The sequence below is a fragment of the Temnothorax curvispinosus genome, unplaced genomic scaffold (assembly GCF_003070985.1).
Source record: "Temnothorax curvispinosus isolate PA1 unplaced genomic scaffold, ASM307098v1 QBEX01016763.1, whole genome shotgun sequence".
NCBI lineage: Eukaryota > Metazoa > Arthropoda > Insecta > Hymenoptera > Formicidae > Temnothorax > Temnothorax curvispinosus.
In genome coordinates this window covers 125,718-152,428 of record NW_020226543.1, presented here as the reverse complement: position 1 = coordinate 152,428, position 26,711 = coordinate 125,718, and the positions used below count along the sequence as shown (strand labels likewise).

At 42.7% G+C, this 26,711-nt stretch overlaps 1 protein-coding gene across 1 annotated transcript in view; it reads right to left on the bottom strand.

The window, feature by feature from the left end:
* The window catches only part of LOC112466945 (zinc finger protein rotund-like), a 162,770-nt gene extending 138,453 nt beyond the window's left edge, over positions 1-24,317 (bottom strand). The window contains exon 1 of the mRNA XM_025035310.1: positions 23,232-24,317. Within this exon, the coding sequence (XP_024891078.1) occupies positions 23,232-23,408 (177 nt within the window). The 5' untranslated portion in view covers positions 23,409-24,317. The remainder of the gene's footprint in view (positions 1-23,231) is intronic.
* Positions 24,318-26,711: the final 2,394 nt, after the last annotated feature.

Below are 26,711 nucleotides of genomic sequence, written 5' to 3'. Positions count from 1 at the left end.
CCGCTGTTACCGCAACCATCGATTAGCGTCTTTTTCGCAACTCGTCTAAAAAGATGTTTTTACAGAGATTTATATTTCCGATAGGTGCTGCCGTTCGTTTACCCGTTCATTCTTTATTATGTCATCAGATATCAGGCTTTCTACTTGCGCCAAAAACAATAAAAAAGATTATTTTGGATACTATCTTGAGTATTAAACTGTGTCAAGTGGTCACCAAGAATTCAAATGCAACTACATGCGCCACTTCGCGAGTTTGTCGTTGTGAAAAGAAAACTCGGATGATTTATCCGAAAAAATTCTCAAACTCGAAAGTGTCGCCGACCGACGTTTCTGTTGACGACATATATATATTTTCCTTAAAAATAGATAAGTAGGTTGTACTACACTTTTAGTATTTAGAAGTTACTACTTTACCAGTTTAGCCGATCGGAAATCGAGCAAGAAGTGTAATAACCCGACGACAACGTTGACAAAGTCATCGGACCAAATCAGGGCGAGCGACGAGAAAGAAAGCCTGGGAGGAGAAATGCCTGGGCAAAGGAGGTGCGAGAGGAAAGGGGTCTCAGATCGTTGCACGCGCCTGTGGCGAACGTGATGATTGGCTCCCGAAAACAGAACAGGTAGACATTAGGCTGCGGCCTCCAGGTGTGCGGAACGCGCCAGATAAAGCTCGGGTCTCGATTAACCTTTCGCGCGAGAAGAAAAATGCGACTGCCAAAATTGCACCGCCTGCGCCGGATGCAAAAAAGAAAAAACGTCGATACACAGATTATTGCCGCCGTACCGTGACAATATTAGGGAGGAAAAGATTAAACCGTCACGTGTGAATATTCGCTGGCTCGAAAGCGCATACAGGACGTTTGCGAATCCGATAATTATTTTGATCAGTCAATTTCCTCCTAACGACATAATATTTATCACAGCTTCTAGGTTGCGAACAACTAGAAAGAGAGTTTGTCAAGCTGATCTTTAGAGTTACAAATATAACGTTACGAAATCTACGGATCATCGGTTTAAAAAACACTTCCAAAAAAGATGAATTATACATACACGTGACATATAGTCGTGCATACGTTCAATCGTAAGACATTACTTTCGAGCAGTGCCTCTTTTAGCTCTCTCTCCGAGGCGTCTCGTGAAAAGATTCTTTAAAAAAAGGAGCAGGTGATCGAAGTAAAAGAATAAGAAAGGGAGCAGTATCGAGAAGCGTCAAGCAACGAGAATTTCAAGCAGCGGCGCGAACCTTCGGCACGGGGAGAACGGGAAGGATCCATTCACCGTGGGTAATGAGGTCCTCGCCACCAGGAGGCATGAATGAACTCTGGGAAGAGGCAACCGCGAAGGAGAGCCGGGAGCATGGATAGACGGATAGATAGATGAAAAGGGAAAGAGAGAGAGAACGCGGTGGAGGATGAGGAGGTGGAGGGAAAAGAGTGAAAGGAAGAACAGGAGAGCGGTGAGAGCGGAATGAGGAAAGAAGACAAGAAGACGAATCTCACTCCCCTACAGGATATTGGAAATACTTGAGAGCTGTTGAACACGGGGCCATTTAAGGGCCACGCCGCTATTATAACCGCCTCTGACCAGAAGCGTTTCAAATAAGAGCATTAACCAGAGCTTAGGTAGCCGATGCGCTTCTCCGAGGATGGCAGGTCGTTGTTGTTTACTGTTCGATGCGCTACACATTTTTGCGACCGGCAAGCAACGGCAGCGTTGATGGCCGCGTTGTAATTAAAACTTCTCTCTGCACCGCGCGTACGCGGCAATACATATTTCTCATAAACATATAACCATGCATATTTTTACGACGACCCACATCTCATTATTGAATATGAAGTTACCGATTTCGCTCGAAATATTCTTAAGCGATATAATCGGTAATAAGCGGTATAACCCAAAGTATTTTCGCGATTAGCGGTTACACTAGACACGCGCGACAAAAGAGAAGTATAATTCCCTCGGTGCCAGATAGTCTGGCCGTTATTTTTTTGCGTCATTTCTCGACGTCATCGGCAGATCCGCCCTAGCAAACCGTGGCCAGAACTCGTGTCTCTCTCGCAGCTTGCCAGCTCCGGTTGCGCTTCCTTCTTCGTTCTGTCATTCTTCTTCCTCGAACCACGGAGAGCTGCCACCCCTCGGCACCCACCTTTCGCGAGTCGCGGAGAAGAATCACGCTCTGACAGTCTCTGATTAATACAATCCTTAATGTCATCGTCCTGTCCCGCGAGGGAAGGGAAACCACTTCGGAGTGGGAAAAGACTGCGAGAGAGTTCACGGCAAAGTTTCTCAGAGCAAATCAAAATACGTTTCAAACGCGAAATGTTAATTCAATCCCTTATATATTTCAATTTATATTCCAAACCAAACCTCGCCTTCTTAATCGCCTTCTGCCCGCCAATAAACTTTATTCAATCCTTATATTCACGATGTAACTCGATTTCGTCGTTAAACTTTACTTTCATATTATTGTTGATTGCTTGTAACATTTTTTGCATCATAAAGAGACTCGTATTACATGTATTGCCAGTGTTTTCCTGCAAATATCCTCGATTCATTATCCAACGTAGCGAATTTATTTCAACGTACGCTTTTTCATTTATGCATTGAGGACATCGAGGACGTCAATGCGCGAGAAGAAAGGATCTTGGCTCTACACTTCCTACCTCAGTTGAAATACTTGGGGTCAGCGACTGGATCAGCGACTCGAGACACTCCGTCGTGTTATCGCACTTGTTTCGACCTTCATATTGATAATTGTCTGGCCTCCTCGAGACGAATGGTTCACGCATGACTCTCTACACGCATTTTATTATGATGGACGGTTTTTTCTTAACGGTAGGATCTTTCTCGGAAAAGATCTTGAAAACAATCGCGTCTGCAAGTATCGTATCTGCTGAGAATGCAGCCTCATTAACGAAATGTGTTTAAGGAAGAGCATATATATAATTTACAAATTACAATGTTGTTGGCGCCATCAATCGAGAATCCGCAAATAAATCAAAGAACACAGTGTTTCATAAATACTCAAAGTTGTATATCAATTACTTTTCTACTGGGAAACAATGATTCGGTACATTTCCAAGTTATAAATATAAATATTATATTTATATATACACACAACAATTTTAGAAAATAAAATTTAAATTTTAGATAAAGCCAAATTGTTATGTGCACCAAACAAAATTGTTGAACTGTCAAGTCAGCTGTCAAGTATGACATCTTATGATTTAGGATAATTCGGTCTAAGTGATTTCACGCCATCGTGGACACAACGTTGAAGATCGGGAAGCTTTCATCGCGCGAAGAAATCGCCGTCGGCATCGCTGGCGAACGGCCGGCGAAGTCGGGGGGCCCTATCGCATTATGAGGACAGGAGAGAGAAAGAAAGGGGTGGTTAGTCGAGGGGGTCCATGGCATTAGTATAGCACGCCGGAATAATTGGGTACAGTCTGGCCGGCTACCGTACGTAACGTCGGCTCCTTTCAAGCGAGAGAGCGCCTCATCCTCATCCTCGCTCATCCTCGTCCTCGTTCCCCGTCCTTCCATTCTCCCCATTCTCGAGCAGCCCCGGACTTGCCTCCGCGCCGGCAAAAAGACCAGCTCGACGCGAGAAAAAAGAGACCAGAAGAAGGCGACTACCGGGCGAAGTGTACGAGGACGCGGGAAGGACGGGTGCGGGAGAGGGAGAGAGAAGGAGGAAGAGGAGAAAAGGCAGAAAGAGGAGGAGGCAGAAAGGGACGGAGAGAAGCGGGGCGAGAGAGGGCGAGGGAGACATGGATCCTGGAAGAAAAGAGGAGCACGCGCACACTGTGGAAACAGGGGCAGGAGATCAGGGGCGATGTTGGTATCAAAGCCCGCTGTCGGTGACCGAGGAGGAAGAAGGAAGAAACCGTGGAAGAAGAACGCCGAAGAACGATCTCGCGGTGGAAGAGGGGCGACGGGCAACACTGAACAAGAACAACGCGACGGGCAACACGGAACAAAAGCAACGAGAGGGCCGCGCAAAACAACCGGCGCGGGGTCCGAGAAGGGGCGAGGAGTCATAACTGTCTCGGTGCCCAGTGGCGCGGATGTCCTGTAAATAGGAGGCGAACCAACCACTCCGCCCCCGCCTCATCCTGGCCCCCCCCCCTCTCTCTCTCTCTCTCTTTTCGTCTCTTTCCCATCTCTTCGCTACTCTCGCTTCATTCTCGCGACGGGGCTGCTCGTCGGGCAAAAGTATTTTAGTAATGGCCATCTAGCCCTTTCCTCATCAATCTAAGAGGAACGTGCTTTTCCTCATTGTCATTTCTCCCACGTAACTCGAGATCTGACATTCTGATATTTTCTTATACGACGGTATTGATATTCATTACGTCCCGACATCTAAAGGTCGAGATCTGATACTCTCTTCGATCGCTCTACTGCTAATTTCATTTCCATGCTGAGAGGCAACGAGTTCTCCTCGATCTTTTAATCAACGCTATAATAAAGCTAACTTTCTTTTTTTTTCTTCTTTTTGAACGTGAAAGATTCTTCTCTCGACATGTGCAGCACGTGGGTCGTCGTGGAAAGGTCGGGCTTATAGAGTTAACGTCATCGACAACGGCGCCGCTTACCATCACATGTTGCATTCCCGTGACTTCGCACTGACACCCGACGTCTACTATTTTCCACTATCGTAAACGTCGAATAAACATTAAATAACAAACGAGGTAACAAACAAGCATTTAACCAAATAATCAAAAGAGATCGGAGAAAGGTCTGTGAAAGGTCGCGCGGAGTGCTACTAATCATTTACAGGGCGTCAGACCGCAATTCCGGCTGCTTCCAACGATTAACTAATTAACTATACGCGCGTGGTAACTTATAAACTGAAGAAGCACCTAGTGACTGTCATCAAGCTAACAGCCAACTCAAAATCAGTCATTTAAAATTAATTTTTTGTATCAAGTAAAATAGTTCATATAAAATTAAACTATATCATTTCCATTTATCAAGAGACACGGTAGTTGTCTCGCGCCAATATAATTACATTAAATAAACAAAGAGATGTCATAATTAAATATGTGATATTACATAACTGACTTCAAATTATTGATATTTATATATAGGCAAATGATCGATTCATTTGGAAACAAAGATTGTAATTTTTTATGGTCAATTTTTGGATGTAACAAAGCCAATCACGATAATGGAATATGACGTATTGGTCTCTGAGTTGTCTCTAGAACTCGTGTTCCATCAGCATCTCTTCCCCGCCGAAGCTCGTTCGCGGGCCGCATTGCATTCCTACGCCCGTGCATTTTAAACAGCTTGTTTTATGCGGCCCGAAATGAACTGGAAAAAATCGGCGGACCCCCTCCCCCCTTTCTTAATGGAGTCGTAACTTCTGGAGATGTGCCCTCCTCTCCCCGGCTACGCTAGAGAGGCACCGTCGCCCAGACATAACCACCGCACCGTGCAGCGCGATGCAAGACGTCTCGTCGTCCCGCGTTTCTTCAGTGACGTGCGTCCCGAAGAAAGAGCCCTACTCTTCGACCGTCACACCGCCCGGCCCGGAACAATGCCGCTCACTGTCTCGCGCGCGGACCGGCCCGCATCCTCTTCATCGTGGCTGGACCCGATCCGCCAAAAATTCATTTACACAGCAGCCGCGCGACTATCACTTCGCGACGTCAGAGTTACGTGAGCTGCTCTCAAGCCACGGACTATTGGTTTAACATTTAACTTATAATTGTAAATTACGAAAAATATAGATAAGAAAGAAATAGCTAAGAAGTAAGTATAGATAGATAAGAAATTACTTTATACTTATTCAGTACTATAAAAGAGCTAATTAATACACGAGCGTTTAAACAAATCAGTTGTGTCAAATGGCCTCTTAAATATTCTTTCTTCAATTCTATGTCGAGTCGTCACTATTAAATATAAAATATACTAATACAATGCTGATCAATAGCAGCAGTAATTATTTCTATATTTTTTAGCAAAATATGATGATTCGGGTTAACAACTATTCCCTGATATTATTAGGCTAAATTTGGGGAGCGCTATTGCATCATTTTATCTTTATCGCTCATGGTGTAAAACAAGGATAGAATAAGCAAATAGCGCTAATAGCACGCTCCCCAAATGCAGCCTTAGCGTATAAATTATTACATAGATTAATGATAAAAAATAAGTGCGAGAATATATATAAGAGATTCGAGAATGCTAAACGTCAGAAAATGAGGTGGTTCATTTCGTTATTGCTATATGTAAGAAAAATTCGGCACATCACGGATGCGAAAACGACGCCCAAAAATAGAGATTACTGCATCCGAAAAATCTCCTGCATCATTAAGCACGCATTGGGAGTCCGTGCCTCGAACAGACATTCCAAACTGGTTTCCTGGAAGCTTGACCTTTAACCATCCGCGCCTCTCTCTCTCTCTCTCTCCAAAAATCCCTCCGCGATTACTAATTGAATCCTTCGTTATTTTGTCTATCAATCGTCAATGTCGCGACAACGGTGTCGAACAAAGTGCGCGATCTCTGTCAAAACATCTGTTCTTATAACGTTTGTTATATTTCAAGCAAAGTGACGAAGCTAAAAGTTAACCAAATCATCTTCCTATCTCTTGGAATAAGGGAGCATCAGAAGTTTTGCGTAAAAAAACTGGAGCAACCAGTTGGAGACGCGGCGACAGGCCAAGCCTCCCATTAACAAAATTGTTCGTTTTTATATACGCTTGAAAAAAGACGTCGACCCGAACAGCATAAAACTTACATTCATTTAAATAATAAATATATAAAAAACTTAAAACTGTCAATCATTTTTTTCAAAAAAATGAATATTTTTTATGTTTTAATTATATGATATCACATCGCGATAATTTTATGGCAAATTTATGTAACATTTTACGGCAAAAGTCGTGAGATTCCAGATCTGCCAAGTTTACAATAGCGGTTGCATCTATCTTTAACACGACATAATTAACAATTACAAAAAACAAAAGATTGTCTAAGCTTTTAATTTTTCCGAGACCAGATAGAGATTAAATAATCTCGCCGTGCACGTCGAAATGCCCGTCGCCATTAACGGCTTTAATAAAAAAAAAAAAAGAAGAAGGAAGAACGTGTGCACGTTGTAACGCGCGCGCGGCTCTCGCTTATGCGGCTCTAAAATTATAACATCGCGCAGCAGCGGCAGCGCGAGCTATCGGCGATCGATTTTCCGCATAGTTGCATCGACACGGTAAGAAAAAAAGAGAATTTAAAATAAGGGCTGGGTAATACAAAACAAAAGGCGGGGGACAAAGTGTGCCAAGAAGTGTCTCCGGTGCGCGCGTGCAACGACACTAATCCGACCTTTGGCGCGAGGAAGGACGAGCAGTCGCATGTAAAAAATGCAACCGAGGCGACCTATTCCAGCGTGAAACTAATGCAACCTCGACGAGGCAGAAACGCCTCGCGTTCTAGCTGGAAAAAGTCAGCGTGACGAGCGTCGTCGCTGTGGTGTGTATCAATTTTCAGATTACAACGAAACAACCTTCCGCTCGTGCTTTTTTCCCCTCTCTCTCTCGCTCTTCCTCACTCGCTTTCTTCCCGGAAAAAAACTCACGTATCGATCGTGATACTTTTTAATGCGTTTTTTTTATGCATTTATTTCTCTTGGATCCCTCGTTTTGCACTTTTTACGCGCCCACACCTGTTTTTCCCGCATTTTACTCGCCGTTCCAAGCGAGCAAGAGAAGAGCTACCCTCCCACCGCGAGTCTCCAACGTAAATTACGGTATATGCTTCACTTTCGCTAGGAGCCGTTCTTGTGTTTGTATGCATGTTAAAACGATGGGCAATAACTATCTTCTTCCGGATAGCTAGACGCTCATTTCGTATAGCATAACATTGTAAAAAAATGCTGAATGATGTATCAAACGCTGTGGGAAACGTGAAAAACGTGCGAAAGAGGATTGTCCCGAATCGATCATCGAACCGATCCATACTTCTTCAACTCCAATAGCTTCGTACGTGAACGTGCGGCTTTGCACGTGTTCTACGATCCGAGGTCGCAGCACGCTATAGACACGCTTTTGTATTGGCATGCCTACTAGCGCCACGCTACGACGGAACTCAGAACCGTTTTGACGTTTTCCCAAGCACAGAGAAGCTTGGATGGTACAGACAATCTTCCGCGATGCGAAAGGCGCTTGGCCGTCCCGTGAAATCCACGCAGAATTCAATGAAACACGCGTATTTCAAGCTGCACGGAGCAGAGAATATTTTCATAAAAAATTCCGTTACTAGTTTGATGAAGAAAGACTTATAAGATAATGCCAAATTAAACAGAGAACCGTCAAAGCACATAGGACCTCGTCCGACCACCGCATGCTTTTTCTATTTCAGTGAAAAATGGAAGAAAAAAATTGCAAGAGCGTAAATAATATAGCAAATGAAAATTTTGACATATTTAGTCTTTAATGAATTCAAGTTTGATTATAAAAAATTATAGTATCCATAAAAATAATATTAACTGTACAATTAAGAAATCAAAGCACCATAACCAAGAATCTTGTCCGACCACTGCGTGCTTCTTCTACTTCGGCGAAAAGTTCGGTAAAAAGTTGCAAGCACGTAAATAATATTATATAGCGAATATAAATACCGTGACATATTTATTCTCGTAATAAGTCCAACTTTAATTTGGATTAAATAAAAAGATATAGAGAGTACCCTCTCCCATTCATTGGTGTAGTAAAATATACAGACTGCTGAAAAACTATCTAGACAAACTCAGGAGGGGGGGAGAGAAGGTCCAAAGGAACAAGATGAACAACTTTTTCTCGGGAGACGGTCAGAAATGTCTCCTTCAGATTCTAAGGGTAGGATATAGGATAATGAGTTTAGACATGTAATTTAAAAAACGTGTTTTATTGGTGATTGCAGTAGCGCGTATGATAGGGAGTGCCATTATGGCAACTCACAGCAATTGTTATACAAGCTTCCATCCTTTCCGTTCCAGAAACTGTAACACTGTAAACTCTGCTATGAGGTCAGCAATCGAAACTTCGAACAATTGCTGTGAGTTGTCATAATGGCACTCCCTGTCACTCGCTATCATATTGCAATCACCAATAAAACACGTTTTATGGATTGCATGTCTCTTCACTTTTGCACATCCTTCACCATCCCTTAGAATCTGAAGAAGGCATTTCGCTCTTTCGCGGGAAAAAGTTTGTCTACAATAGCGTTTTCTACTAGAAAAACTAGTGCAATACTTGTGCACACTTAGTGCAATTTTATTGTTCCAATGTGAAAATCAGGTCACATATTTTCAGTGTTTAATGTTCTACTGACAAAAATTTGTCAAATTAATTACAGCGCAACATTAAATGCTGAAAATATGTGAACTGATTTTTACATTAAAACAGTAAAATTTTACTTAGTGTGCACCAGTAGTTTTCTTAGTAGAAAACGCTAATAGTTTCTCAGGACACTGCATATGCACTTCAATCATACCTCTTTGAATGCCTTGTTCGATCAAATTTCGAGCGGCTGAAGCTCGAAACGCTGGTCCAGAATTATATGCTTTTATAATTTACAAATACGAAATGATAATGAAGCAATAGCGATAATGGAATAATTTTCAAATGTTTCCAACGATTTTCTATCCAAACTTAACATGCACCGCGTCTCTTTCTAGCTCGATCCTTTTTACTTTCGTTTCCGTCGTGCATGTGGCAACCATTAACGCTAATCAACCGCGTAGAATGTTGTGAACGTTTTGGCGCGAGTTACGGCGATTACGAGCCAAGAAAGTTACGATCGAAATGCAGTCACAATCACGAAGAATTATATACGTCCGTCCGTGCTCTGTAATTATATCCCGAACGAGATTCCACCAGCCCTGAATAAGCCGCTTGACTCGCGCACGTGGAACTCGGAAACGCGAGAAAGAAACATGATTAGTATAATATCTCCGAAGAAAATTCACGGTATAAATACACCGAAAAAAAACTGCTACATAAATAAGAGAAAAAAAATTCAACAATGTTTCAATTATTACTTGCACTTGTTTCAATTTCTAGTTTACACGAGACATTTCCAAAGAAAATAGTTTCCGCACTGTTATTTTACGTTATGCTATTATTTTACGTTACGCTATTATTTTGTCGTACGTTCAGCAAAAGATTGATGCAAAACTAAATCATTTTCAAAATCAATTATAATAACAAATGGATAGATATAAATACTTCTGCATGTTAGCCAAATGTTCAAGAGCGTCCGAGATGACATAAATCATATACATTTATATAATTCATTATTGCAGTAAATTTCTTATCGAGACAAATATTCCGACGACAAGCTTAGGCTAGTTAAAGCCGGAAGGAAAATCTTCTATCTACCAAGAATGAAACCAGGAAGCCGAATATCATTTTGTCGCGTCGCGCGGCATCGAAGCGGCGAACGAAGCGGACGACGGAATCTGCCGCCGCTTTTACAAGCGGTGTAATGCCATGGTTATCAAGCGATATCGGATATCTCACTAAATCTCACATACTTATCTGTGATCTCAACAACCGCACGGGGGTCTCCGGTCCGCGTTTCAGTACATGTGGCCGTCGGTCGGCTTCTGGACCGTACACGGCGAAGTGTGTATGTAGATAAGGCAGATGCTACGGCAAAGATTATGCCCGGCAGACACCGCTGACACTTAACAGGGTCCAATTAAAGCCATTACACGATTAATTGTCTGATTAATTTATACCTAGCCGCGCTCGGAAGTATACCCTCGCCGAATCGATCCGAATCGGCCGGTGGAGCTTGTTACTTTCTATCGCGCGTCCGAGCAAACGGAACGTAAAAGCGAATACTTGGAGGCGTTCGTTCTTTCTCGCAGATCTCATTTATCATAAAAATTCAAATTCAAAATATTTTTAGAAAAATATCAAGGAAGCGAATTTTCATGGTTGCCACACGAAATGATCGTCATTTGTTAAGATCCTGGGGTTTGGTATCTAATTTCAATGTTTTATACCGGAATTCACTTTCCTCACATTAGCACAGTACTTTGAAAAGTTACTAGACAAACCGTGCGAAAAGTTTTACCGCTCAATAGTAATTCGCGACAGTCCGTAATCGCATTTCACGGTGGATTTCGCGATGAGAGATGGCACGTACGATCGTTATACAAACATTCTGATCTTTATTCATGAGGATTCCCGTGGCCGCTATTCGCCATTGTTTAAACGTTCGCGGATCGCACGATATGTCCGCCGTGTAACGCGCCGCGCGTACGTGTCTTTTCGTTTCTTGCGAAACGAACGGCCGTGAGAGAGACCGGGATCACGGAAATCGCTCGCTATTACACGCCGTCGGCGTAGCGTTGGATAGAGGCCGCAATTATCAAACCATCCGTGGACGCGCGATGGATACTGATAATTCGAAAATTACACCTTCCGGAGCGGCCTGAAATTAAAACACTACTCGCGATCTTCGCACGGGCGCGCATCTTACACCATCTCGACTTTTCGCACGTGATTAGTATCGAGAAGGCATAACGCAGTATTAATTTAATTATTTAAGGCAAAAATTATCGCGATAATTAAAAGAGCCTCATCGTGATGTGCAATTAAAATTCGCACACGGGTCCACTGTTGACGACGACTCTTGAAGCACTCCTAATTTATGTCCGCATTCAAATTAAATGCTTTTATAAACTGCATCTTTCAATATTCGCTAAACTGTCAATCTTCCTGGATTACATAAACTATAGAAATTAAACTGTTAAAAGGAGAGCCAAGCATAAACAATATTTTTATTATATATGATGGCTTATGTCGAATATAATTATATAGTATAAAGCAATATAAAAAATGTTAAGCGTACTTTGCGTAAGTCAAACATGTTCAATCATTTGCAATCGGTGGTCCAATATATATATATATTGGACCACCAATAATAGAATACTTTTATATATATATATATATATATATAAAAGTATTCTATTACTTATCGTGTTTTAAATTATAATATTCCTAAATAAATTTAATCAAATCAAGATGCTTCTGTCAGAGGACATTTTTCGTTACATATAATTGCATATACCCAGAAAAGAGATTTGCTGGCATACTTTATGTCTTTTTATGTCGTCATAGCAAATAATCGTTACTGCAAAAAGATTTGTCAAGAATTTTCATTTTTGCTGAATTTGCAAATGATTTTGCTGTGGTAATAAAAAATTCTTTCCTTGCAACAGCAAATTGTATTAGCTATGAATAGACTATCTACTTTCGCTTCGACAGCAAATTCATATTTCTACGATCATTCGATGAGATTTTTCAACGAAGCAAATTTCGCTGTCAAATCAAATAATTGGTTCCGATATTATGGTTTCGCAGCAACAGCAAAATTCTTTTCCTCCGTGTATCGTTATCTCTAAGCTGACATATCGAGGGATTCGCAATAAATGAGCAATCGTCTCCAACTAGCCAATGCTTAATCTCTATCTACTCGCGCGATGCACGATCTTCACGTTCGTTTTGATGTACACTTTATCGCTTTTATCTCAATGCTTTCTTTCGTGTTGCTAAAACATTCACATTCGATTCGCCCTCTCCCCTTACATTCCCTTCCCCTGTTTCTTCCATTTATTTCCTGAATCTAAATTATACCAACCTGTCAAAAATTGTCCTAATGGATGGCTATACGTTATTATTCGTGAAGATTTATGTGCTAACTAAAAGCCTCGAAAGCATCGTGCCGGTATTACACTCATTTGGCTCGCATGAACAGGTAGACGTTAACTTTGTGCGTTTTATGCAACAAGATGAATAAATAAAGATCCAAGATTAGTTTATATCTATCATAATTTTAAATTATATAGTATAATGATTTCATATATAAACATGGAATATCAGATTACACTTATATCTTATATAATGTACATGAAACATATGCGAGAGTTATATAAAACGTTCATGGACTTTGTACTCCCACTTATGCATCGTTTGCATATTTGCGTATATCTCTAATTTTGACGTAACGTTCATTTAGATATTTGAGGCGGATATCATTACAAAAAATTAAATTTTAAGACATGCAATTAAACCACCTTACAACTGGCATTGTGCAACACCTTCCTGCTTAACATTCACAAAAGTAACTTTCTTCTCGATTACCTTTAAAATAAATGGTACGCAATATGTTTCGGCTTTCTTCCATTTCGGCGCCAACAATTGCCAAAAAATTAAATTTAAGATGGATTGCCTTTCTTTTTTTTATACGCATCTAGTAATTTTTTCTAAACTTTTCTTACTTCAAGAAATAATGTTCTTTAAAATAATTATCTTTAAAACAATTTAAATCTCATTACGATACTAGAAATTATCTTTAACTAATTATAGTTATAACGAGTTTTCTCTTGGCATTAATTCTAATTGGAATAAGAAAACAAATGGTCAGTACTGTTGTGTTTAAATGTAATGAACATAAAATAGTATTAATGATTTAATCATTATCACTAAAAATGTATTCAAAAATTAAAACAGAAAACATTTTAAATCTACAATTCATAGAATTAACGCTATAATAAGAAGTATATATTTAGGTACCAATATGAAAAAACTCTTAAACTTAGCAAAATTCAAGAATAAAAATTGAATTTGACAAATTAAAAGATTTAACAAGATAATAAAAAGATCGAAATTTTTCTTCATAAAAATCTGATTGCCATAGAAAAATTATTTAAATATATCACATCTCAATAGTATAGCCGAACTTTATCATAAGTTCTCTCGAAAGTTCTACCAAAATGTAGAAACTTTAGTATATTGACGAATTACCCCGTTAAATTATAATCGGGGGAAGAGTATAAAACTTTCATTCGAATTTGATCCTCTTGGCCGAGAAGTCAAGGGGGTGCGAGAGAGCATCCCCTCGCCGATACTTGGTAGCATGGCGGCGACGCGGGTTTCGCAGGGTATACAGGTACAGGTATAACATATAGGTGCACGTAGACGCGCGTATACATGCATGTGTGTACGTGTTCGCGTGCAAGAGGCAGTAACCCTCAAGGTAAGGCGAAATGCCACCTGGCAGGTTTTTGTAGCGTTGCGCGCGAGATGCGATATTGTTTTTGCCCCCTCGGCCTGAGCCCGAGCGGAGGAGCTGCCTTTAGCTTCTGCCCCCCCTTTCGTTTCTACCCTCTTTCCTCCAGCGTCGCCCCACTTCCGGTGTGGGTAGGACCCGGTAGCCAATAGGAGGTGGGTACCACGCCTCCCCCACCCACGCGCACCTGCGTTCACGCCCGCCAATCGGAGGACGAACTACCTGGAGAACCAAGTCAGCGCGATAGAAAGAGAAAGAGAGAAAGAGAGAAAGAGTGAGCGAGAAAGGGGAGAGGGTCAGAGAGGGACGGAATGGCGGACGTGCGAGCGAGAAGAGGGCAAGGACGGAGAAAGGAGAGAGAGGAAGATGCATCGCGAACGTCCTCCGCAGTACTTGGACGCGCACGCTCCGATCGCACCTCTCTTCCTCTCTTCTTTTCTTCCTTCCCTCCCTCCCTCCCTCTCGCCCGCCCGCCCGCCCGTCCGTCCGTCCGTCGGCCGGCCGCTATTGCTCGACGCATTCTCCTTCTTGTTGTTCTTCTTAGCCTTCCGCAGCCGCCCTCCGTCACTCCTCGTTTCCCTTCTTTCGCCTCTTTGTGCCGAGGGCCGGAGACTTCTTCTCCTCGATAGGCCACGTAGGTGCGCGCGCGTTTCATTTCTTCCCTTTTGCCGTTAATTTTCTTTGCGCGCGACCGCGTTTTTGCCCGGCCGCTCCATTACCACTGAATTCTTCTTTCGGCGATATTTCGAGCTGTTTATCGGCCGTAATGGCCGCGACCTCGAGTGCTTCTCTCTTTCGGCGCAACCGAACCCTTTCATCCTCCACCACGGTCGCGAGCTTTCCCGTCGCGCTCTTTATCGTCGCTTCGATTCGGGCCTTTAACCGTAACAAATCGGCACCAAATATGCCGAAGGGTACATTCCGCGTGATTTGACGTTTGATCGAGCTGACGAATTCGTTCCGACTCTAAAGAAACGACTCTCCGAAGTATCGGAGAAGTGTTCAGAATTCGTTTGCTGAAGCATTATCTCTCGGCGAATGCACGTGACAGATTTGTTAAGCTATCGATTTCAGCACTGTTATCCGCATTGTCGCATCGCGCGCATATTGTCAACTTAATATCTCATTCCGAATCGTTCGAGCAAGTGTCATTTGCCTTGAACTTAGACGGGGGGCTACTGTGGTAGGGGAGAAGCGCGAGTCATGCATCGCCCGAGCCATTTTTGCAACGGATCGCGCAAAAGGGTCCTTGGGCCCGCCAAATTTGGAAAGCCGCCCGGATCCAGGAGCAACCTTTTACGGGTGCCTAGCCCTGACGGCCGATGGCCGCCTTCAACTTGAAAATCTTGCGCGAACGAGTCTACCGCTAGATCCGCGAACACCTGCTTCGTCGCACCAATCATTTTAATGCTGACAACTAATTTGGTTACATTAAGCGAAGTCTACAGTAAGAATTTAAGCTTTAAACCTTAAGTAATCAAATGTGAGAAGAATATTCGACTGTGATTGGTCAATTCCTTACGGCTTAAGGCTTAAAACTTAAATTTTACGCCTTAAATTCTCATTGTAGACTCTCATTGTAGCTTAAGATTGGTGTAAAAAGTCTATCATATCTGTCAAATAAAGTTGTGAGTAATTACAGCAAAAATGACGAAAAATTGCAGCCGCTGACTTCAATACATGATCTTTTTACTTAAAAAAGAGTTTTAAATCATTAAAAAAAAATCTTTAGCTAATAACGTACAGATAAAGTATAAAAATGAGAAAAAGAGAATGAGATATCTTCAGAGATAAGTTTCAAAATACTTTTACGAAACGGGCGCGCAAATTGTTAACAATGCCAGTAAACTTAACGATCAAAGCATCTATAAAAAAAAGATGTTTCATGAAATATTCGAGAATATCATAGTCAACAAGAGCACACATCAATAATGATCAGCTAAATTATATTTATACCGCGATACTTTTTTCTACGTAGAATTAATAGTCATTATAGAATCGCTAACAAATAATAATGAATTACAGTTATCTATTTGATAAATAATAGCTGCTAATTTTTTCGTTGGATCGCTCATGGCTATCTCATGTGTCTGTCACGATCATCTCGCTCGATATCACGGCGGTGTCAGGAAAATCTACCAGCGACATCTGCGATATTTCCGTCTATCTTTATAAATTCGCGTAAAACAAATTTTTACAATCCGCACGCAAGAGAACTCCTTGCGTGCGTTTTCGACTCACCAGGAGCACAATGTTTTTCTTAGCTGAACGAGCCGCCCCCTCGTAACGGTCGTTAGGTTTCCCAAGCGGAAAAATCAACACGGCCAGTTAATTTCATTCCGAATTATGAGAATCGCGTCAGCGATCCTGATTATTTCCTTTCGCGGCATGCATCGCCGTACGAGCTTCGCGAGACTTTTGGAAAGAGAAGACATTGCACTCTTACGAGATGCGGTAGAAAAGTCTCGTAATCACAAATAGTAGAGCAAGTAGTAATAATAGTCTAGTTTCAATATACAAACTTGAAGGTGGAAGAAAACGTAGTTTTTTTTAGATTTCATCAAAGCAGAATATCAAACTATATTTGTCGACATGTGACAAATCGGCAACTGAGGGGTATTATTACAAAAGATTAATTAGCTCCACAAATAAATTAATATTTCCAAATACACTATAAATTTAATAATAATATTAATTAAATAATAATATAATTAAATAATAATTGACACGAGATTAATCTAATTCTAATCCAGAATTCCTTTAGGTATATGAAATACTTAAAGATTCAAGAACCAAATAAATAAAATAAATAATAATTGATACGAGATTAATCTAATTCAAAAGTATTTAACTTATTGTTAGAATTCCAATCTAGAATGTTTTCCTTTAGGTGTATTATATATTTAGAAGAACCAAATAAGTAAAATAAAACGGACGTTAATAACAACACCGGCGACTTGGGGCATATTTAAGCGCGTACGATTACGCGCGAAACAGCATCATCGTTCCACTCGATCTGCAAAGAACGGACCGCGGTACTTATGGTCGCTACGTGGAAAAGTGGTGAGACAGGACGAAGGGGAAATCGGTTGCACGTTACACTTTCAGAGCGTTTTTGCGAATGGTCGAGAGGAGCCAATGAAGTTCTCTTTCGTTCGGTCTTTATGGAACCATCTCCGTTTCCACGTTCAAGCGGACAAGAAGTATAAACCGCCGTCGCCGCTGCTACTCACGCCGAACACACCGAGCGACAATTTTTTTTTTCTATCCTATATCCCGTTTATACCTAGCGAATTCATAAGACAATCCCGTTAAACAGCCAATTGAGGCACGTAACGTTACAACGCAGTTTTCGAACAAAATCTTGTATATTGAAAGAAGCGCCGTAAAAAGTCCAAAATAATCGCATCATTCCCCTAATGGTCGACGGGACCATAAAACAATAGAGAAAGACTCGTGAAATATATATAATGAAAAGAGAAATTTTAGAGGTATAGTATTATTATTTATTAACGACTAGGTAAAACTTTAATTAATCATATTTTAGTCTTTTTAATGTCCAGAAACAATTTCTGAATAGAAAAATCTAACGTACGCAGCTTTCTACACTTACACTTGGCGTAATACTTGTGACGTCGTTTTGTTTCTTTATATAGTATCACAAAATATTTTTTATTATATTATTATACAATTTATATATGAAAAATATTTCTTGTACGGAAAATTCTTTAATGTTAATATAGTAATATAAGCTATAGCATGAGACACAGTAGGGAAGACAGATTAATTTGGCTCCACCACGGGGGCGTAGGACACGTAAATCCACGTCACCGACATGCAAAGTATAAGGATTGCCGGGTTTCTTGCCCCGCATTTCCCAACAGGGGAAAAAAAAGAGTCATGTTGAAGCCAAGGTGAAAGGGCCAAGCTACCATAGCATTTCTAGAAAGAAGAGAGAGAGAGAGAGACAGAGGGGGGGCGATATGCGCATCGATGCATTCCCAAAAAGGGAACGCTTAGATATCGATGGAGAGTATTATCATTATCATAAACACACGTGAGAAACCCGAATTGACTTCCAGATCGCGGCGGTGATTTCCCCCGACGGGGAGGCAATTAGTCACGGCCCCGTGGGCTCCCGCATATACGCCGCAATTATTTTTATAATCAGCTGTCGTCGCGCTTTCCCGGTAATCTATTCGAATGCGCATCATTCGCGGCTCGCACGCGCTCGGGAATAATTATTGCGGGAAAACGTGAAGGGGCGCGGTAACAAAGAGTCGCGAAGAGGCCTCGGTCTCGCGTACGGGACATATAATATACATAATTAAACGAGTTGATTGCCGGGGCAATTATATGTTGCGCGCGCGCGCGATATTAATTTCTCGCCCCGGTCATTAATTTACTGACCGACATCGCGCAGGAAAATCTATTCCGCGCACGGCGAACGAAAGTCGTCGGATTGGATGGTGACCCGGCGGCGAGTGGTAATCGACCCGCGGCAAAAAACCGCTCGATGGCCCGATAATTATTGGTAACAACGTACGATGTGGTTCGTTAAATCGCGGAACGGACTCTCGAGAGTTTCCTTCTGATTATGGCGAATCACGTGGGCACGCTATAAATTATCTATATCGGCGTTTTGTACACCTGCATCAGTATGGATCGAGTTTTACCCGTCGCGTAAGGATTTAATAAGATAGTGATTAAACAATTTATGTAAATCCAAACTTAGTAGCAAATGCACTATTAAAAGCTTGTGGTATTATTTTTTGCTGAACGAGCGAGGCGATTTGGCAAATGCGAATTTATTATAAACTATTCTTGAAAGAATTACTTAATTTTTAAATAACAGAGGCTCATACGATCAATAAATCATCTAACGTCAAAGGGGCTTAGAGCCGTAACAAGGTATTCTTGTTGATAATAATATTTCTATAAATTTTATATATATATATACTTATTGTTAATAATAATATTTCTGTGAATTTTTACATATACTTATACCAACTTTTGTTAGTGAACTGCGCGCCGATTTATAATATTTGTCGGTTTTGAAGCACAGCTTTAATTTTGTTGGGACAGTAGTTCCATATACTTCAATCGATAATCGATAATCGATTTAACTTTTTAATGCATTCCGATCACTAATCAGCATCCTTGTAATTATTTTATTTTTATTATCTGTTTAAGTAAGATTCAGGAAGGGATTTTCATTATAATCAAGAATATATTTCTATCGCGCGCACAATCTTTACCCTCTCGTATCATTTAATCATATCGATTATCCCACAACACGCAATATATATATATATATTAGCAAAGGATGAGACGTACAGAAAACTACACCGATAAATAATAAAGACAACAGAGAATAGTATAAGAAAAAATCACAGTTGCAAAAGTTGCTATTTACATACATCGGACGACTAATTACTAGAAATTATAATCGAACCTAGATCTTAATCACCCGTTAATGGACGCCGAGTCGTCAACACTCTACTTAATTGCCGTCGTTAATAATTAACGGCCGCGTTAGGTAGCTATTAAACGATTATCATTGCACGTATAATAATTTAAAAAAAGCTGTACATTACAGAGTCATACCGGGTGATTATATCAAATTAACTCGCCGTGCTTTCGCTGAGAAAGATTTCGAGAGAGTTCTCTCGGTTAATCGCATAAAATTATATGTATTAACAATATTAAAATTACGCGAGGGTGACAATCGTGAATACGTAATTGCGAATCGTAAGTACTTTATTCCGCGATTTCACGGCTCACGGCGTGGTGCAATTGAGAAGAACGATAAAATCATATATAGCACATAATGATATCGCTCGCGGCGCCAAAGGTAATTCGCTATCAACCAGTCAAGCTGTGTGTTGTCAAAAACGAGCTTCACACATGTTTGTGCATCACATCCCACCTCCATTAATGTTATTACACGTTCAGATCCGAGAAAAATGCGTTTACACTATCGCCATCAGAAAAATTCGCGTTTGTACTTTATCATAATGTCTGAAATACGAATTATTCTGCCAATTTTGAAGATAAATTCTGAAAGCTGATGTTTTTTTTCCAACATGTCTCGATATTGCAGAATAATACTTGATTATCGTCATCGCGATAATTGCTAATTAGTAATTATTAACTTCGCGTAGGGAAACCTTCGAAATAGAAAATTTGAAAGTTATCGTCGACATTAACGGCGCTTTAGTTATTGTCCTTAGATCACTTGACCAGTACAAGCCCGGTGTTTTTTACGCGCGAATCATTTTCACAGGTTGACACGCCGGATCGCCTTCTTGTCGATTTAGTCGCGGCACGGGTTCCTCGGTGCTTCTTACGCGCTACCTATACGGATGTTCGCAAGAAAATACACGAAGCAAATCGAAAGATTAACGCGATAATTCATTATGGTTGTAACTCGCTGGCTGGATCCCGAGGGGAAGGCAACGGCGGAGGGAAACGAGGCAAATCAGTGTGTAAAACAAAGTAAATGGGTTGGAGGGATGAATCAGATGTTAGATCAGAATTTTCACTTATTTCGAAAAACCTTCGGAAACTACTACCTTCAGGAAGTTACCCAGTAGTTACTCGCATCCTGTATCATTAAACTTTCTTTGATATAAGACTGATCATCATTAAATGCCGATCCCTCGCCCGCCGTCGGTATGCTACGAAACTCGCGCATTAAATCCAAACGTTGCGCTTTTAATTTATCGAAGCAGTATGATATGTATATGTGTTTTGCATGTGTGCGCGCGTCTTATTGTAATTATAAAAAATATTAATTACAATAAGTAAATAATTGCAATAAGTAATTAATTACAATAAGTAAAAAATATCTGGATATTAGTCAAAACGTGATTATTCAATATAAGTTTCCATAACGAGAAGAAAATATTAAAAAATTATAGTTCTAGGATATCGTGTGCTCATATTATATGCAAATGTACGTTCCAAGCGAATGATACGCGGAAATGTAACTAATGCAACACGCGGCTGCGAGAATTCTCTTTTGAAATATCAAGTTCATTGCCACCGTGCGATTATCCAGGTATTAATCTTCATCTACGAGTATCTTACGACGTTATTGTACCGGCTATGAGTGTAATCAACGTCCGGCAAAAAAAGGAAAGGAGGTGCTCCAAGTTTTTATGTTCCACGACAACAGTATCAAAGACAGGATTTATCATATCGGATAATTGACCATTCGGCTAATATATTTATCTCGTTCTAAAACGGATACGCAAAATATCGCGCGATTAACAACAAATTATCTCTTCAAATTGCAAATTGTTATTAACGTCAAACTACTAAAACGTGAAATCGTATCATCAGAATGCTAATTTCTCATACAAACGTCAATTAGCATTGATTTCATAAGTGATGTCATAGCTACATCCCTTCTTACGTATACTAGGCAATAGTTTTTTTCCCCTTTTTTTTCGTATCCTTTTTCCAACAATTTAATAGGAGATGAAGTATTAGCGTGCAAACGTCGTTTACTTTGTCACGAACATAAATCACGTGAGATGAATAATGACATAATAAACAACTGGTCGCAAACGAGACAATCAGTATCACTCGCATTAACTGTTATTGTAAAAACGATTATTTTAAAATTACTATCTTTTTAAGTATTATCATATCTATACTTATTAAAATTTATGCGAGTCTCATTAAATGTAAATTCATAAAAGTTTTGCACGCAACGTGCGTTTAAAAAAAAAAACTATCTCTTTAAAGTCTCAAAATAATACTTTTCGAAATAATTTCCTATTCGCTGCGGTAAAAACCGCGCAGTTATACGCGAACTATATTTATATCATGACTATTATACATTCGTTCTAATGCAAGTTTGTGGCGGAAATTAATGTGATAATGCAACACGCGCGATTTAGCTTTTTTTTCTTTATACAACGCGAGATTTGAGAAACTCAATCTGATTTACCGTGAAAGTTATGTATAAATTCTCCAAATATGATTGAAGCAATTTTCGTTTACATTCCGAAGATTCTCGGCAAGACGCAATAACATCCGTCATCGTATAAATATCACAAAGGAGAAATACCGCATCGTACGATCGGCAACAAACCAGTCGGGAAGCGGGGCCGCATGAGAAGCAACGGCAACAATAATCGGAATGAACTATTTGTCGTCGCGACGCGTCGATTATTTCGTAAAAGAAATTATACTAACGCCACAGATGTTTCCGACAGTTTTATCGCTCCGGCCGCCAAATAATTGTACGATTTTGACGTACAATACAACGAATACAATATTTGACAACAAATTAGCTGCAAGTTTACAATTTTTAATGCTGGACACGTCTCGAGTAAAATTTTTATCGCGAAATCGAATACATTTGTTGTCGTTTTAAGAAAATTATTAATTTGTTTTACACTTGCAGTGCCAAGTCTGCAAGAATTTATTTATTATTCGTTTTTAAATTATTTCGTTTCTAAATTAAGAAGAGACGGACATTAATTTCACCGAGAAATTTATCACAAAAAGTGCGACTCTTCAATTTTTCAATATTACAATTCCAATCCGCAAATCTTATAACTCCAAAACGACGAGTCCTCGAGAGGAAATCATTCACGCGATACATCTCCGATTTTGTGGTTTCTGATTTCGAATTAGTGTCGCTTTATTAAACAATCAAGATCTCCGCGTTTTCGGCGTGTCATTGAACGCATAAAGTTCTCTCGTGGAAATTGTACGACCTTCATATTTGGCGGACGGAATTTATTAGGCCCGTTTTATAATACATCGGATGTCGGAACGCAGCCAATAACAAACCCGTTCGTTTTCGCTGCACTTCTGAACCATAAGTTAGAATGAAAAAAAAATATATTTGTTTTATTCTAACCGAGATTCTAACTTTAAGTGCGGCGAAAACGAACTTGGCCTAATGGTCTAAAGAGAATTTCTTTTTGGCGAACGAATTCTTCTCATTGGAGCATCGGCTGCGTTCCAACATCCGACGTATATCATAGAACAGGCCTAAATGCGCGTTAGAAACTTTAGGCCTAAAAAACAAATCGGACACTTCGCTGAGACTCTCGCGAAAGAGAGACCGAGGAGATTCGAGCGTGGCAAAACGTGTGCGGAAGACAGGAGCTGCTAAATCGCCAAAAATCATCACTCACCTTACTCTGGACGTAGTCGAGGGCGAGCATGCAGTCGGAATATCCGCTCTCAGTCTTAATGGTGGTGCCACCCTGGCCGGGCCCGGTCGAGCAGAATCCGGAACCCACGACGCCGACCGGTCCCCCGAGGCCAGCTGCCGCCGCAGCCGCGACGCTGTCACGGTACCAGGGATACATCGAGAGCGTCCCGTCGAGAATCACCGTGTTCCTCTTTTCCCGAATCTTCTCTCTTCCGAACCTCGCTCGTCGGCAGCTTCGCGAGTTCCAAGCGAAATGTATTCACACTTCCCGGTCACACGTCACGTTTCTCGTACTCCCCTTGCCTTGTCGCGCTCTCTCTCTCTCTTTCTCTCTCTCGGCTTCGTTTTCTCTCCTCCGTTTTACTCTCCCGCGGCAATACGGACACGACACGCGGCGCGCGACATACACCTCACCGTCGATGGTATCACTGCACCGCGGATAGCGCGATATCGTCGCGGTATTACACGCCGCGCTCGCGCACAACGCGCGACGACGACAACAACTTTCCGTCGATCGGAGCGTCGAGGAACGATTCACTGGCATTCGCGTACGTGTACGAGCGTCCCGGGACCGCGCGCTCCCGGTAGACCCGCTCGCTCCGCGAGCGGAAGTCGCGTGCCGCACGTATCACCTCGGTGCCGAGACAGCCGAGAGCGTCCGATCCGTCCTCGGATCCCCGGCACGGTCATCGACGTTGACTCGCCACGCTGCCCGCCCGAGCGTGAACGCTTCTGACTTCTGACACCGGCCGCGCGTCGCCGTCGCTATCCGTGCTAGCTGTCTTCGCGAGCGTCTTCGATTTCGATATCCAGACGTAAACACTGCGCCGAGAGCCGAGACGGGGCGACCTTGCGCCGAGATTGAAACTCGTCGAGCCTCGAGCCCGGCACCGCGTGTCCGTCTCTCTCTTTCTCTCTTTCTCTTTCTCTCTCTCGGTCGACTAACTGTTTACCTTTTTTCGACGGTTCCGCGTAGAGCGCCTTTCCGAGATCGCCGCGCGCGAGGGCGCGCGAGGGAAGAGTTTAAAGCGCACTACTGTCCGACGTCAAACTCCGGCGGGATTCCGATCGCGGCGAACTTCGCGTCGAACTCGCTCGCGGGGACACGGAGGGCACACGCGAGGGCCCGCGCGCACGCGGGCGCGCGTCGCGCACCCGCTCGGCGACGCTCGTTCGTCGCGAGCTGTTGATGGAAACGCGAGCGCACCCGGCGTCTCCTCGAACTCCTCCTTCCTCCGCGCGTTACGCGGCCAACTTCACACTCTTCGACTCTTCTTCCTCGGCGAGGAGCTCACGCGCTGCCGATCGACGACGGCGGCGACGCGATTAAGCGACGTAACGCCATTCGTGCGTCATTCTTCCGCTCTCTCGCCTCTTGCCTCCTCTCCTCTTCTCTTCGTCCCGTTTTTCTTCCGCGACGCGCAGAGCGATCTCCAACTATCGCCCGGCGATCGTACCGTCGTCGATCGCCACCTCCGGAAGGCAGCAACGCGTCGCCGGCGGCTCGCCGCCAAGGCGCATAATAACTCGCGCGAATAACTCACTCGAGCGGAACGCCGCCTATATACCTAATGCCGGCGAGCGCGGCCGCGATCCGAGACCCGCCGCGCGACTCGCGCGCTCGCGGACCGCGCCATTGTCGCGCCCGTTGACGGAGCGGCGCCGAAAAGGAAGCTCTCGATCGCCGCTCGAAAAATGACCTCCTTTATCACCCGGTCACCCGTGCTTCCCTCGCGCTCTATTTCTCCCCTCCCGCTCTCCGTCTCTCTCTCTCTCTCTCTGCCACGCCGTTGACGAGCTCCGAACACTGGCCGTCGCACCTCCGCGACTTCTTCCCGGCGACCTCGCCGTGAACGCGTCAAACCCCCGTTTCCCTTTTTTTCTCTCTCGCGTGCCGCTGCCCGGCCCGGGGACGTGCAAAAAAGTGCAACCGCGGCAAAGCCCGGATATCGTGAACCGTGAACCGCGGACGCGGTTTCAGCACTGACGCGGGAGCCGCGATTCGAACGACCGTTCGGCCGTGCTCGGCCGCCTTCGGCGGCCCTCGGCTCTCCCCCCCTCGCGCCGTCCGCCGTCGCTCGCTCTCGTGCCGCCGCGCCGCGCGCGCTCACTAGCGGGGGAAGACGCGGCGCGCCGCGCGGAAGGGCGAAAGAGCGGGGGCGGGGTACGCGGGAAACACGATCTCTCTTCCTCTCTCTCTCCTTCTCGCTCTTTCGGCAGTCTCGCCGTCCTGCTCTCTCTCTCCCTCGCGCCGCGTTGGGCACCGTCGTCAAAGAGGGAACAGCTTTTCTTGATCTAACGATGTCGGCTCCGGATCGTTCCGCCGTTCGGATAGAATTCTCCCGTTTTCCGCGATTTTCGAGAAAAGACTATGCCTAGGTCGAAGGAATTTTGGTGGTAACATGGTACGAGAGAACGCAACGATGGGGTACCTACCTATCGTGCCTCGGCAGTTTAATTTTAAACAAGCTCGTTTATATTTCTTTATTCGTTAAATAGATGGAGATTCTAGTGATCAATATTTCGCAACAAAATATAAATGCGATTCTTACTAATGTTATAACTTGCGTTACGAAATTATTAAAACTCGATTGAATAATAATTGACGATTCGCCGAACGCGTCTTGTAATCCATTATTAGCGAGAATCATTTAAAAAACATTTATATGCGAAATATATCTATTAGGTATGTCGTAACTCGTTTACGCGCGAAGCCGCAAGCCGCAACGTCGCCGATTATACGAATGGTTTTTCCTCGTACCCACACGTAGGTGCAACCCAGCAATTTTCGCGCGAGGAGAGAAAACAACGACGCGGTCGAAACGCGGCCCGTCCCGTGCCGACGAACCCCACGAATTCGCTAATACGCAAAAACCTAGCTGAATCACCGCGCGCCGGCCTTGACGCGTATAAAAATCCCGAACCGTGGACACGGAAGGATGAGATCCTGACCTCCTGCGACCTAATTCCAACGGGCACCGTCCTCGGCGTGGAGAAGCTTGGGAAAGGTCGCGCACGCTGTGAAACATCATGCAAAAACCCGCCCCTGAAATGGTTCACGAATTCCTGGGGAATTTCTTCGGCGGACGCGGAAGGGAGGTAAAAAAAACAGTCCTAGGATAAAAAGTCACCCGCCGCGAAGGGGTCGGCGAACCCACGCAGATATATTTTAACAAGCTGATGTCCTCTCTCCTCTCTCTCCACTTTGCCTTCGCTTAGAGCGGCAGTAAATTTATAGATTTTACACGCGAATCGCGAGCATTCACTCGAAACAAACGTTAAAAGGAAAGCGTGTCAACGTTAAGATTTTATTACATTCTGTTAAGATTAGATTCGGTTAACCCGGAAACGAGCATCTGGAGTGATTTTTACATCCCCAGTGTCGAAAAAATTAAGCTCACGTCATCACAATAATTTTAATAATTCGTTTTTTTTATATTTTTAGGTTTCTCCTTTTTTT